This window comes from Xenopus tropicalis, chromosome 4 (genome assembly GCF_000004195.4).
Source record: "Xenopus tropicalis strain Nigerian chromosome 4, UCB_Xtro_10.0, whole genome shotgun sequence".
Classification (NCBI taxonomy): domain Eukaryota; kingdom Metazoa; phylum Chordata; class Amphibia; order Anura; family Pipidae; genus Xenopus; species Xenopus tropicalis.
Genome location: NC_030680.2, coordinates 119776111 through 119792521, shown reverse-complemented (window position 1 = coordinate 119792521; position 16411 = coordinate 119776111). Strand labels below are relative to the sequence as shown.

Genomic DNA, 16411 nt, shown 5'->3' with positions numbered 1-16411 from the left:
GGAAATGATGGATCTGGACCTGTATTCATGAAGATTACTTAGGCTCATCATCTTTATGATCATTGGCCCCACAAGCAATTTGCCTGTGTTTACCCAGCTTAAGTCTGGTGTATGCATTTGACAGATATTTTGTAATTTTAGGTCATGTTTCTCTTTAATTATAGGTGAAGGAAGCTGTGTTGGGAGATGTGGTGAAGGGTATTTTCGAGGGCATACTTGCCATTGTGATTATAACTGTATGTCTTTTATGGAATGCTGCCGGGACTTCAAGGCAGTGTGCACAACAGGTAATAAGAACACCCTAAGAGGTTTCCTAGAGCTCTGGCTTTTAGTGTAAATATGGATATTTATGCACCATGCAGGTCTTTATCTAAACAGAGCGGTCAGTAAGCTTAGCTTAAGGTGGGCTAAAAAGTGCCAAAAAGACCATGGATTAATAATGAATAGAGTTAAAACTTAATAAAAACACAAGATTGCTCACATGAAACGTGGGTTGGAGACAGACAAATTATTTCTTATAAATATGTTCCTTCACCTGTCTATCCAACTTTAATATTAATGGAATAGATTTAGTCATACAATTCATAGCCATATAATCCAACCAGCAGATAGACTGTTTTCACCTGCAGGGCCTCTGACCAAACAACTGGCCAAATTCAATTTGATGAGAAAGCCTATCTCCTAATTCAGTTCTATATTTTCCCATAGACTTAGTTTAAGGTAAAAAACCATAAGATAAGAGTTCTCATCAAATTGCATTTGGCTCACCATTTACTAAAGCAAAGAACATAGAAACGTTTTACAAGGTAATGTAATGACCACCTAACCAGTAGATACGACTTGTGTCATTGTAGGCAGTTATGGAACAAGTATAAAACAATGGATGTAGGAAATACCCAGAAATATGCCTATGGCCACTGTGTAAATACAAGTAAGACAAATAAAACAGGCTGGTTGCATGGTAACCTAGAATGTCTGTTTTTGGACTTTCTTTTGGGAATTGCATTGGGAACTGGAGATAATACTTGACCAAAAACATGAATACATGTGAATATGTTTGTGAATGTGTTTTGACCGGAATAGCAGCTTACATGATCCCCACCCAGCTAAGCTGGAAAGGGTTTCCTAGGAACTGCAATGCTGCAGTATGGAAAGTTTCATGACTGTACGGATGGAGTATTAGTCATGCTAAGATTCCTGTTTTGCTGTGTAACTAAATCCAACACACAGCATCTGGCATTGCCTACCAACCACAGCTTCTTGAAGTCAGCTTGTGGCAATATGGCAATGTTACCTTCACTCCATCCTTACCTGCAAAGAACAATAAACACAAGAGCCTGCACTGGATGTCACAATATTATGGTAATCATTTTTTTTGGTAGAATCTCATTCTAGACTTTCTGCCAAGGATAAAGGAATTAATACCTGGTATACAATACCTACTGGAAGTTGTAAGACACTTGTCAGAGGTCAGCTGGTTGAATTCCCAAATATATACAATGGAAACTACAACATCAAAATGATGGGCAATATGGATGTCTTATATGAACATAATGTTCATCTAGGAACTGTTTACTCAAAATTGTCTTGTATGCAGTTTGTTACACTTGAAAACTTGTGAAGCTCAGCAACTTTCCTAGAGACTTGTGTGGTTAGTGTCTGTGTACGAATTTCATGCAGAAAACTCCTGCCGCGGAAGATGCCACGAAGGCTTTATAAGAGGACAGGCGTGTGATTGTGACCCCAACTGTCTAAATTATGGCAAGTGCTGCCCAGACTTTGAGTCAATGTGTGCTAGTAAGTACCTATATTTTATACTCTTACCCTGCCTATGAAAGTTATTATTCATTCAGGTACTGTATAGTATCTAGAAGTGAGAAGTGTAACCAAGCAGACTTTCTTAGTAATCTTTATAAGGCATCACAACTCATCTGAGCAGCTTGTTGAATGAAAGAAGTTACTTGGATCAGTGATGAAAAGTTTTGAAGGTTGCTCAGAAAGTCCAGTTGCTTTAGACCTATCATTACTCTTCCATAAATGAGCAAACACACCACACATATCAATAACAGGCTAATTTATTGGTGGGTGTTTGACATTCAAACATTTGAAGCAAAGGGCAAAGGAATTAATAAGAGATTTTGAGATACTTTTGTGATGAATTGGCATTTCCTGGATCTCTTGGGCACATGAAGGAAAATTAGAAATTGGGCAGTAATACAACATGTTGATTTGTACATTTTGCCCCTGTTTTGTAAAATACTTATTTACCTGCCATTTAGGTTGCTCCCACCTGGAGTTTGCTCTGCTGGTGTATAAATGCTGGCAAAACACAGCAATGCTTCCACCTTTCACAGTGTGGCCATGTGTACTTTTTTTGCCTAAAAATCTATGTTGGCATTTTTACCACTGGCAGAGAAAATGGCAGGTGTGAAATTAGTCTTATTGACACAGCATCTATAGTATCATAGCCATTTCTACTACTTCTATTTCTACCTTCTATTTTCTGCCTGCTGTCTGTAGCTAAACTTGGCCTGACTACTAACTGCCTGAGTTATAAATAGGACTCCCTGACTGATCAGGCCACTGTTTGTATTCAATTTGCCTAATGATTTTATACAACATAACCCTCCTGAACTGATGAGGTGCCCTATAACCTGCACTGAGACCCCCCACTTTACCATGGTTACCATATTGAACAAAGGCTAAAAAAAAACTACCTAACTACTGTAGCTTTAGCTGGGCAATAGTCTCTCTCTCTCTCTTGACTAGACTCTGGCCTTTGCCTAATTTAGACTACTGCTGATTTTAGTTCTTATTGTAGGGTATCCAAGGGAGCTGGGTAATTTCCATGTTAAAGATAAAGGTTAGAAAACAAGGGCTTGGTTTCTGCTTCAAAGGTGTAGTTTGTGAGCTCCTACACCAGCAGTGTTGGACTGGCCCACCAGGAAAATTCCCAGTGGACCCAGGTGTCTGTGGGCCCTTCTGCTTTTAGCAAGTAATAGTCAGCACAATACCTTGAATACGTTTAGCAGCAGTGCACGTTCTCCAATGGCCACTCTCCATCGGCACATCCAGACGAAAAACAATTTTGAACAGCACCATAAGTGTTTCTTATTTAAAATGCCTTTATTGCATACATCTTAGGGCATTCCGGCAACGTTTCAGGCCAGGTGTGGCCTTTTATCAAGCCTTTCTGCTTTTAGCCATTTGGCTTATGTCATGGTAAGGCCCTATTTCTGTATGGGAATGAAGATGCTAAATAGATAGAATAGATGATTGTATGGAAAGTCAAGGGACTAGGACAATAAAGGGGTTGAGTGAAGAGAGGAGCACAAATAGTTTGGAGAGTGGGTCTATGGTTTTTTGGTGGGCCCAGTCCAACACTGTACAACAATGCAATTGTCTGTTTGCCTTAATGTTACATACCCAAATCAGTTCTTTTCCCATGAACCTTTCTATTATGGGTCTATATTTTTCTATAGCCAACATACAATTAAGGTCCACCCCAGATGGTATGTAAATCCTTTCTATAACTATCAGTAGTAGAGTAGTATCAGTAGCTAACAAATAAGTCCCAGTGTGTTTAGGCCTGGGGTACCATCCTGTCCTGTAATGCTAGTGGTTATATATATATATGTATGTGTATAAAAAATATTTAATAATGGAGGGGGAACTATAGTGTACAGCATAAATCTCCATAACTATAGAACACATATAAATTAATCACATAGAGCTCAACCAGATTTTATATAAACAAGAAACTATAAAGAAAGCTTGTATTTATGTTAAATATGCCTATATTGGGATATTTTCCTCAATATTTTTCTAAAAACAGAACCAATTTCGAGACGCTCGCCTGCCCCACCGCCCCCTGAGGAGAGACGTGGCCCCCCTGATCCCTCAAGGAATAAAGACACTGACAAGGAACCAGAGGCAGATAAAGTACCACAAGGTAAATATAAATATAAACATTTGTAAGAACTTTAAATCTAAACTAAAACAATGCTTAGTAATGTTATTAGTTATAATCTGTGCTTAACGAGGCCCTTGATGGCCCAATAAAAGTCAGTTAAGACTTCCAGAATCATATTATTATGGAAGTCTTCAGAGACTTTTATATTCCTTATTTCAGGAAGGTACATTATTCCTTATATAAATGCGACGTTTTGACCTTTATAAAGACACGCTGATGTAGGCTTGGAGCCTTTATATGGTCAAAAAACTGTGACTTTTAATGTCTTTATAATTTACAATAGCCATACTTTATGCTTACATAAGCAATATATTTGAATGACTTTGACTCCAAAGTGAGTACTTGATAAATAAAATTCCATCATTGTCGTTTCTATATCTTTGCACGAGTAACCAATCACAAATCCTTCCCTTGTCAGCGTTAGGCTGTATGCTCCAGTGGGGGCAGTAATAGTGTGAGACAAGCTCTCTAACGCACCGCAGAAATGTGTTGGTCTACACTAAGGATAATGAATAAAGTCACTTTCTAATGGTCTGGGAAGCTGCTCAGAGTACAATGTAACTGTGTTAGCACTGAAGCAAGAATACCTCAATCATTGAAAATGTAAAATTGAATGCAATTGCTCTGCATCTAAATCAGCCGTGCCGTGTTGCGCCTGTGTGAGCCTGTATTCTTGATGAAATGTATGCTGAATAAGGGTCTGTGTGTGTCTGTGTGTGTATGCTGTTTGCAGATCTAAATGTAACTGATTATGTATCAAGGGAAAAATGGCCGCCAGGTGAAAGCTGCTATTTGCTTTAGGAAAATGTGATGGTGCTGGCAAACAGAGGGGATATATACAGTACACATGATGCCATTTGGGTGGGGGAGATGTGCCCAACTGATATACATTGTAGGCAAATGTAGGCTTTACATGTTAAATAAATAAAGATTCCCCAATAATGGAGAGACAGAATTTTAATATGCTATTTGTTCCCAAGTACCCAAGGCAATAATTACACAGCACTGAATGATTACCTGCATTTAAATGACCCACTATGCACTTTGAGATGATAGGATTAGGTTATATCGATCCAGTCCTGTAATTACTAAAGCTTTTTTTAAAATCCAATACTAACATACCATACCAATGATCCTTAGTAGTCTACCCTAGGCAATATAGATGTACAATTTCCACTTCAACTTTCCTAAACCACTCTTGAAGAAATGTTTTCCTGTGTCTCATACTGGTTTGGTGCAGTTAAAGCAAATCTCACTGACCTCTAGGGGTTACTAAAATCTCCTACTGACCTATTTCATTATTAATTTGAATCAGATACAGATCAGAGAAATGGGGACCCACCAAGGAAAGTTCCTAAAAAGCCATCTAAGAATAAAATTGGTGAAAATGTAAATGGTTCTGATCAGCAGCCAGAAGGTAACACTCCAGAAGATTCCAAAGTCAGTTTATTTTGTTTTTAAACCTACCGGAGTGACATTCCTTTGAAGGGTATAGCCTATAGCAGGGATCCCCAACCTTTTTTACTGGTGAGCCACAATCGGCTATTTGGTAGCCCCATGTGGCCTGCAGGAGGCTCTGATTGGAGTAAAACTGTATCTGTGTTTCCAAAACTTACCTCCAAGCCAGAAATGTAAAAATCGGCACCTATTTTGAGGCTACTGGGAGCAACAACAAAGGGTTTGGTGAGCAACATGTTGCTCACGAGCCACTGGTTGGGGATCACTGGCCTATAGCATGTTCCCCTTGACTATTTATGAAGGGCTTTGAGCTTATTCCAAGTAATCCTCACAACAACTTAGCAAACTAAAGTTGACAGAGAGTTTATCTCCTCTGATGGTAACATTGGATCTCTTGGTGGCCATTGCAGTTTTATGTGACCAACATTGACCAAACATCTACTGTAGATTGTTCATTTTCATTAAGGCTTTCTACAGAATTGCCAATGGTTCCTTTCACCAAGACACAATGATGTCTACCTCTTGGGTCTACCTCTCATAAGACTCTAAACCTTTAAGACAGTGATTCCATATGGTACCAACCTCCTTATTAACCAGCATTCATTTTTTACTTTTAGCATTAAAACTTATTTCAGTGCCGATTCTTTGATTGCAAACATGCTAGATAGATCATCTTAGTAGTCTTAGGGGCACATTTACAAAAGCACGAACGCTCCGAGCGTATTTTCGATGATTTTTTCGGGCGTCCGCACGACTTTTTCGTACGCCGCACGACTTTTTTGGACGTTTGCGCGAAAAAATCAGAAAGGTTTTACCGCTGTTTACAATTGTTCGGTACAAAAATTTCGTGACTTTGGATCGCCAATACGATATTATCGTGACTAATACGATTTTTTCGTAAGCATTTTCGTGATATTTGCGATCTTACGAAATTTGCGTTTCCAATACGATTTTTTCCCATTCGTGATTCAGATTCGTGGATTAGTAAATGTGCCCCTTAGTCTTGCAAGTTCTGCTATTTCTACACTGCAAATTGGAAACAGGGTCTTCTCTATTCATTATAAATCACAGACTTGCAAGTTAGCCCTTCACTGTATAGATTCCAACCTTTGAATCTTTGAAGGAAATGTGTAGGTATAAGTGCAGTGTGCTTGTCAGAGGCCCATCAGCTCCTCTTTTAACAATTTGTGCTTTGCATAAAATTTCGGGTTTAGAATCAAAATAAACTATAAAAACTCTAAACACAGAAGTTTTAAAGAAGAAGAGTCCAAAGAAAGCAAGGATCATTAAATGGCATAAGAATATAACATGGAAGAAGAAGGTACAGATTTGTCTTAGCCATGAATGTATCTCTAATGTTCTACATTAAGAGATGATCAGCAGCATTCACCTACTAGTCATTGAATATGTGGGGAAAATGTATTTTAATTTAATTATAGCATCATTCTTCACTGGAACATTCAACTTTAGAATTGTCATCAACAAATCTAAGTATGCCACCTTCAGGCAACAATAATTTTCATTGCATTTGCTTATAGACCCAAAGGCAAGCAAACTACCCTCCCCTAAAAAGCCTCTGAAAATAAATCCCCAAAAAACAAGAAGGAAGAAACATAGGAAAGTGATATTTGCAGAGGATGAAACAGAAGGTGAATAATGTACTGGATTTATGGGGGACATATGTAAATCATTTATATATTCCCTACATAGCATATACATTTATATATATGCAGGCCTGGAGTTGTGGCGAGGTCACAAAGGCCTGGGCCTAGGACGGCACAAATTTAGGGGTGGCATGCCGCCCAAACCACACTGGAATTTCCTCACATGAGGAGCAATGGGGACCAGACATGCTAAAGTTTCTGCACATCCAGTCCCCATTGCTCCGGATGTGCATTAAGCATGGGCATGCTCGCAGGGAGGGGAGGAAGGTGGCGGACTGGGGGCACTATGTTCTCAAATCCGGCCCCTATATATGTGAATTTAATAAATGTATAACTGAAGTTATTCAGCTGAGTTTTAAAAAAGTTTGTTCTTGCTAACTAATTGTCTGAAGTGCCAACCCCCCATCTAAATACCAACGTTTAATTTAATCATTTAATCATTTTAATTTAATAGCAATGCAATTACTACAAAAATATGTAATTACAAATTATACATTGTATTTGCTTATAGACCCAAAAATGAGCAGTCCATCCTCAAAGCCTACTAAAAAGTCTATGAAAAAACACCCCAAAAATCCAAGAAAGAAGAAAAATAAGAACGTATTAGACCCAAAGGAAGATACAGAAGGTGACTAAATAATAGGGGTTCCCCAGTAACTGTACAGATATATATAAATTGTATGTATATATCTTCAGCTCCTTTTTTTTTTACTTCTTCATTGTACCTGAGGGCATTGGCCACTATGGACAGTATAGTGTGAGCTGTGTGTTCCTTCTGTTCTTCTGACTTCTCTCGCTGTAAAATATAATAATATATATTAACTCTAATCCAGATGCCAATGAGAAAGCGACTTCATCCCCAAGTTTAAAACCGTCACCAAGAAAAAACAAAAAAAGGAAAGTTACATTTACTACTGTTAAGCCAGCAAAAAGGAGAAGGAAGATTATTATAGAATATGAAGATGAATCAGAAGGTATTTAGGAAACATGGGCATGTTTTGGGGGTAGAATTACTGCCCACAAAGGACATAGATTTGAGCCAAACCTAATACAGCTCAGATCTCTGCGCCCTACACAAACCAGAAAAATGCATGTCCTGTTCTTTGTTGTTACTCATACCCTCGAGTCTCCAGCTGCAACTCAACTATAGACTCCAGTAAAAAAGTGGCCTCCAATAGCCACATCTTGTTCATTTTTACATGTGACCAACGCTTTTCTACTCTGTACCTTGAGTTTAAAATCAGTATGTGTTTTAGCTTCCAGTGCAGAAAGGTTTCATCAAACTTTTGAGCCATTTTGTATTTTTCGTTTTCAGTAAAACAACTCTTAATTCTGTGTTTCAGAGCCCGACGAGGACACAGGAACAACCCCCTCAACTGTTATAACCCCACAACCAGTGAAAGAGAAAAAACAAATGCCTAAAAAACCTAAGAAGCCCAAAAAGCTTGTAGAGGCAGAGGAGGAAATTGAAGGTATTTTGAAATATGGAAACTTCAGAAACACGAATCTGCAGTGTTAGTAGCAATAAGTGTTGGGATATATGTTGTTGATATATTTGGAACAAACAATACACAGTACAAGATGAAAGATATGTTTGGTATATTGGCACTCATAGGCTGGTACCTATCACAGCAAAGGGGACCCAAATATGTATTTTTTAGTCCTTCAGATGTTCCCACCCAGCAGTGCCTCACAGCCTTGCTACATGCGAGCTCCTTGCAGAACATCTTTGCTCCTGGCTCACTGCATGCACGGTTTCTAGAAGGGTTTTGAGGAAACACTTTCAAATAACCCTTATATACTATACACACCATATGCCGTTCATAGGATGACCCATGAAAAAAGTGTCAGTATCAATCAACTATTTGCCCTGGAGTAAAAACATGTTCGGGGTTCAGATAATGGCTAGTTGTGTATGTTTGTATTTTTGGGGATTTATTATGCAGTAGGGAAGACTTTTGGTAGAGTTTTGCACTCTACCAACTACCTATTTAACCGTGATTTATGGCATTATATTTGTGTAAAGGTCTCTTTACCTTAAATGTAAAAGTAATAGCTAGGAAGGCTTAACCCAGCAGATACAATGCATTTTTTTACTGAAAAAAATTTAATCAAACAGAGGGTACCAACCTATGAAAAATAAACGTAGTAGTAAGAACCATCAGGTAGGGCTTATCTTCATGCAGCTACACATCTTGCTTACAAATCTTTGAAAATGTAAGCACTGGCAAAGGCCTAATGACAGCAACAAGAGTCCCTCTGCACTCACCCATTATCAATATATATAGGACATTAAGACATTCTGTGCATTAAACTACCATCTGATTCATTAAGAATTCTACTGCTTCCATATATACATTTAACAAAGGGACTGAGTTTTACCTGCAACTTACTTGCTTTTAAGGTTAAAACCACCAAATGTTTGCCCTTTTATTGGCTCCACTGGGATCACCTGACTATAGCTGGTAAAGGTGGGAGCTACAACATGGAGCTGGCCACTGCTCCTGTATTAACTATAGGGGGAGTTGTGCTCACCACTAACTTTTACACCATTAGGCAGGGGTGCAATGCGGCAGTGATCACAAAATTCATATTGAGAGCAGAGGATCTCTTGTTGCTGTCATATGAATTGTGTGGTCACAGCGTCATTGCACCCCCACTTAATGGTGTAAAAGTCAGTGGTGAGCACAACTTTCCCTTTTTTGCTGTAGAGACCTAAGGAGTTGTAATGAATGGAACCAAAGCACAAGTACTGAGGATTCTTTTATGTGTTTGCCAATGTTGGGCAGATAAATCAGTATCTTCAAACCCCCCCCCCCCAAAAAAACATATACAGGTATCAGACCCCTTATCCTGCAAACCCATTATCCAGAAAGTTCCAAATTACGGAAAGGCCATCTCCCATAGACTCCATTGTAATCAAATAATTCACATTTTTAAAAATGATTTTATTTTTCTCTCTAATAATAAAACATTTCCTTGTACTTGATCCCAACTAAGATATAATTAATCCCTATTGGAGCCAAAACAATCCTGTTGGGTTTAGTTACTGTTTAAATAATTTTATTATCCGGAAAACCCCAGGTCCCGGGCATTCTGGATAATGGATCCCATACCTGTGTATATATATATATATTTGTATATTATATTGTATTGTATAATATATATATATATATATCTTTTTTTTTTTACTAGAAACAGAGGAAAATGAGACATCATCTACGTTTTCAACTACTCGGACAAAGGGAACCACAATAAAAGTAACCAGGAAAGACTCAAAGAAAAAGAAGCCAAAAGATAAAAATTTGAATCCAAAGGCTAATTCAACAGGTACAGAATGCTGAATCACAGCTGAAGCCTGCTGTAAAGGGAAAATGTACCCCCTATGGAAAAAAAATAAGGACATTTGATTTAAAAAGCTTTATGACATCTAAATATTCTTATACAGGTCAAATAATCTAGAAGTTATCAGTCCAGAGATGCACTTTAAGTTCTATGATAAAATTCATGTACAGGTATATGTCCAAGCATAAAAAAGACCACTTAAGGGACCTACATTAAAAGTTAACTGGAAAATGTATTTAGTTGGTGTTTTGGTTTCAACTTTTATGTGAGGAACTGGGACAGCAACTGAATACATTTTTCACAGTAGAGGTGGCAGTGTCAGATTTGGGAGCTTTGACGCTGACTGAAATGTGCCATAATAGAAAAGGACTCATATAATTCATCTTTCTTAAGAAACATAGGTGCATATAGGATTATATTTGCAATTTCAACTAGATTTTTAGTGAAGAACCAATGGTTTCTCACTTATATGAACAGTGCAAAGCATATGTGTACTATGATATAATACAGTACACAAGAATATCCTGAAAATTGTATCTTTATAAATAGTGCCTAGTGATGCCATCAGTTATAGTTGGTGCTTAGTGATGTCATTTTTGTCACATATATTATAATAAATAATGCACCCCCTGTTGTAAAATATGAGGATATTAGAAGGTACCTGAGAGTTCCATGACTTGTATAAAAGCACTTTGGCCTTGTCATGGAACTCCTCGGTGACTTGTGATATCCTTATATATTACAAAGGAGGGTACTTTATTCACTAAATATCCTGCTAAAATTAAGCAACATGTTTTAAAGATGTACAGAGAAAGTAAATGAGATATTTGGTTTAACCAACTCCATCCCCCTTCAAGGTTAAACCCTTATTTAAAGACAGACCTTTCTGTGGGCGAGAGGATGTATGGGCAACTCTCTGAAGAGGAACCACAAGAAGCAAAATGAAAGAGTAGTCAGAATTCAGACTGAGGGTTCACAGGGCAGACGGGGTAGACAAAGTCTGAGCAGACACTTTTATAGGGGCACAGCAAGGATGTCTAGGAGTCAATGGTCAGGATCAAGTTTGGTCAGGGAATAGAGGAAGGTCGGAGGATATGTACAGACTACAATGCTCTAGAAAGCACCATTTGAACTTGCAGACAATAAAGTATCCTGAGGAAAGGATATTCCATGGTAAAATCTCAAAACATGATGCAAGCACATAATCTCCAACATTGATATTTCTGATCCAGCTTTTCTAAGTAAAAATCCTTAGTGCAGAAAGACTCCTTGTTGTCTTGCCGTCAGTTGTCATGATACAGGATTACTGGGAATGATGCCAGTACTTATACTCTGTCCACTGTGTTATGTGACTTACTCATGTTAATGTATGCAGTAACACAAAGTTAGTTAGATGAAACATTCAGATGTATCTTAGCAATTCAGTATACTGACTATATTACGAAAGCAAATATATAGATATCACATTAAAAGATATTGTGTAACCATGGGGACAGACATTTAATTTTAAATAGGGCTAAATTGCACAGGTTAGATACAAATAACAGATAAGCTCTGTAAAGTACAATGGGTTTAGTTCTTACACGGGAATCTTAACCTATTGTGTTCTATGCTATGTCCTATGTAACCTGTGCCTTCTCTTTTTTAGCTTGAATGGCTGCCCCCATGGCTGTTACACATCAGTGTATTCACATAAACTTTAGGAGTGTTACTGTACCTTTAATGCAGAAGGGAAATGGAAATAGTTCCCATGTAATAATGGTAACAAAATCAGACCTAAGAAAATTTAAACAAGAATAAAAGAAGGCAGAGATGTTATAGAAGGATAATAACTTTTACTCTACAAAATGCACTTAGCATATACTAACTGATAAAAAAGCTCACACCAGGCAACTGGATATTTGTTCTACAAAGTATTCTTTTGGTTTGAGGTGTAGAGGAGAGAGAATGAGAAGGTAAGAGACAAGTTTATGTGGAAATGTACTGGATGGAGACAAGGAACAGCACAGTGGCTAGGTGCGCCAAGGCTATTTAGATTAGTATAGTGATTGAAACACTAGGATTAAGAACAGAACCACAAAACTGTACAGCATTAAAAAAAAAAATATTTTAAAATATAATTTGTTTCTTTTTGTGATCATAGTATTGTACATTATGAATAGTAAGGAAATGCAGGACGAGGACAGTCACCATGTCCCTACAATACATACTGAGACTAGTAATGAGTGACAAACAATACAAAGGCTTTTGGGGTATTTTGTGAAGAATTAATAATAATTAGGAGAATGGTCTTCTTTGTCCCCTTAACAAATATCCCAACACATTTGTCTATAAGCTCTAATACATCAACATGTCTACATTTACAGAACCAGGTAGAGGGAGTTTCTCTCCGTCAGTACCACCGCCTCCTGACAAAAATGCAGATATACTAATGACACCCCAAACTCCGCGTGTTGGTGATGATGCTGCAGATCCAGTTGGCTCACAGGAAGGTAATACTAGTAAAGGTTTTGAATCTTTTATCCAGAAACATTCTATCCAGAAAGCTTTGAATTAAGGGAAGCCAATCTCCCATACCATCCATTAATCAAATAATTAAAATTTTTCTTTGCAATAATGAAACAGTACTTGATCGCAACTATTATATAATTACACCTTATTGGAGAAAACAACCTTATTTCGTTTGTTTAATGTTTTCTTTTATGATTTTTTAGTAGGCAAAGTATGGAGATCCAAATAATTGAAATCCAGAAAACCCCAGGTTCCTAGCTTTCCATAATAGGTCCCATCCCCATACTTGCATTTTTATACCTACCCAAGAAATCCTGGACTTTTCACCAGTATTTTTAATCCAGAAAATTCTCTGTTGGCTACTATTGCTTTAGAACAAACCCAAGAAAGAGAGGATATAAAGGAAAAGTAAACATTATTACAAAAGTATATCAGTAGGCTGGTTTGGTACACAGAGTAGAGAAACATAAAACCTCTAACAATTAATCAGAAGACATATTAAAATGCATTATGTCTGTTTAGCACAAAAAGTAACCAACAAAGGCACCAACATTAGCACATGGCAAAATCAGTTTGGAAAAAATAATAACCACAACAGAATTTGTTCTAAACAGAAACAATAATTGTCAATTTACATAATAGATAATAATACAGTCATTATTTCATATATATTTTCATTGTTTTAGATTCTACTGATAATCCGTCCTCATCAACCACACCAAAAACTACAAAGAAACGTTCCCCATCAAATACAAACAAGAAAAAGATCAATAAAAAGCAAGAGAATGAAGGTAATTTAATAGAAATAGCCTATATACATATATATATATGACCCAAAACATGTAAAAATTCATTAACATTAAGCTGAAACTCTAGTCATTTAATAATTCTCTCTATTTTATTATTTTTTTTTTCATAGAGTCACCAAGTTCAAACAATAAAAAGAAACCTCCAAGCAAACCGTCACCTAAAGATATAAAAAGAAAAAAGGGGACAGATCCCAAGGATGAAAAGCAAGGTAGTAAAGTGAAGTTCAAAAAACATTCTAAATATCAAAAACACAGTGGAGAATGTAAATATAAATGATACTGGGGAATCTTTTGTGTTAGTCAGGCGAACGTCAGGTTATTCTCGCGCAAATCTGGTCTTTTAAAAAAATTTTTTTTTATAAATTACCAAGGCAATTACCTGAGCTTAGGGACCAACACACAATATAATGTATATATAGAGTATAAATGTCACAATATAAGACTGATTAGTAATTCATTTAGAGCCTTATTACATGGCAGCTCAAAAACCAGTGCATTTAGCTTTAGAATGTAATAATCAGCCCTGAAGCATCAGCTTATATCAAAGACAAATCACATTTTCTTCTTGATCATTTGTCACAACCCCTAAGCTCAGCTTCTAAACAGCTGCCCGGAGCCCATTGAGCATGTGCAGTGTCACTGACACTTCTAACCAAATGCAACATGGGGAGCTCCTTTACACAACTTTGAAGGCCTGGTGTATGACTATTATAGAGATGCACCTTGAGACTGATGCATTAAGCTCAGTATATAAAATATAAAAGCATTTATAACCATATTAGTTTTTAAGGTTTAATTCTCCTTAATTAATAAGTTTCACATTGTCAACACAGACAAAAATGAAGTGTAAAAAATGATTCTCCAAATTTTAGTAAATTGCTCCATGGACTCAAATGATCAGTTAGACATGAAAGTACTCTGTATTTTGTCAGAAAGGAAATATGCTATTAGTTTAAAAAACGAAAATTACATTTACATTTCCCTGCCAAGCACAGAAAGTAACAGTAGAATAGGTTTCCATTATAGCCTGTACATGGATGCATATGTTTCTGCAGATCCTGCTAAGGGCCCAGACCCATCAGCCAAAAAGGACACCAAGAAACCAGTCTCCAAAGGTCCAAAGAAAAGAATAATTAAAGTTTTGGTGGAGGATGATACAGAAGGTATAGAAAGACAAAAACAAACTTTCAATTAAAAATGTAAAACTGAAATGGAAAATAAGTCTATTAGGGGTATATATAAACCACATTCCCACGGACGCTAATCTCTCTAATTATTCCACTTTTTAACTATAACTTGGGACTAGTGATGGGCGAAATGTTTCGCCAGGCATGAATTCGCCGCGGAAAAATTCACCGCACGTCCAAAAATTGTCACCGGCGTAAAAAAAGAATTGTCGCGGGCGTCAAAAGAATAGCCGCGCGACAAAATAATAGCCGCGTGCGACGAAACAATAGCCGCGTGACAAAATAAAAGCTGCGGGCGACGAAACAATAGCCGCGGGCGACGAAATAGTAGCCGCGCGACAAAATAATAGACGCGGGCGACGAAACAATAGCCGCGCGACAAAATAATAGCCGCGGGCGGCGAAACAATAGCCGCGTGACAAAATAATAGCCCGTGCAACGAAACAATAGCTGCGCGACAAAATAATAGCTGCGGGCGACGAAACAATAGCCGTGCGACAAAATAATAGCCGCAGGCGACGAAACAATAGGCGCGTGACAAAATAAAAGCTGCGGGCGACGAAACAATAGCCGCGGGCGACAAAATAATAGCCGCGCGACAAAATTATAGACGCGGGCGACGAAACAATAGCCGCGCGACAAAATAATAGCCGCGGGCGGCGAAACAATAGCCGCGTGACAAAATAATAGCCGCGTGCAATGAAACAATAGCCGCGCGACAAAATAATAGCCGCGTGCAACGAAACAATAGCCGCGTGACAAAATAATAGCCGCGGGCGACGAAATAATAGCCACGCGACAAAATAATAGCCGCGAGCGGCGAAACAATAGCGCGTGACAAAATAATAGCCGCATGCAACGAAATAATAGCCGCGCGACAAAATAATAGCTGCGGGCGACGAAACAATAGTCGTGCGACAAAATAATAGCCGCAGGCGACAAAACAATAGCCGCGTGACAAAATAAAAGCTGCGGGCGACGAAACAATAGCCGCGGGCGACGAAATAATAGCCGCGCGACGAAACAATAGCCGCGCGACAAAATAATAGCCGCGGGCGGCGAAACAATAGCCGCGTGACAAAATAATAGCCGCGTGCAATGAAACAATAGCCGCGCGACAAAATAATAGCCGCGGGCGACGAAACAATAGCCGCGGGCGACGAAATAATAGCCGCGCGACAAAATAATAGCTGCGGGCGACGAAACAATAGCCGTGCGACAAAATAATAGCCGCGGGTGACAAATTTTTTTTGTCGCACAACATTTTTTAAGGTTTACAGCTTCATCATCATAAACTATCAATTTAAAAATTTGTCCCATTTCTGAAATAATCAAGTTTTTCAATAGCCCCTTCTAAGCATCTGTCTCTTGATTCTCTACATGCAGGAGTCAGATCTTGATTGACAGTCTGACAGCCTAGAAGATGCATTAGAGCTCACTCTTTAAAATATCTAACTCTGACAG

General features: G+C 38.0%; 1 protein-coding gene across 3 annotated transcripts in view; it reads left to right on the top strand.

The window, feature by feature from the left end:
- prg4 (proteoglycan 4) overlaps window positions 1-16411 on the top strand; it is a 43004-nt gene that overhangs the window by 8570 nt on the left and 18023 nt on the right. For 2 of the 3 annotated variants that reach the window (XM_031901071.1, XM_031901069.1), the window contains exons 3-11: window positions 165-287; window positions 1681-1797; window positions 3836-3952; window positions 8439-8567; window positions 10291-10425; window positions 12807-12932; window positions 13638-13742; window positions 13871-13969; window positions 14816-14923. In XM_031901071.1, the coding sequence (XP_031756931.1) occupies window positions 165-287; window positions 1681-1797; window positions 3836-3952; window positions 8439-8567; window positions 10291-10425; window positions 12807-12932; window positions 13638-13742; window positions 13871-13969; window positions 14816-14923 (1059 nt within the window). The remainder of the gene's footprint in view (window positions 1-164; window positions 288-1680; window positions 1798-3835; window positions 3953-8438; window positions 8568-10290; window positions 10426-12806; window positions 12933-13637; window positions 13743-13870; window positions 13970-14815; window positions 14924-16411) is intronic. The other variant, XM_031901070.1, reaches the window with a different exon arrangement.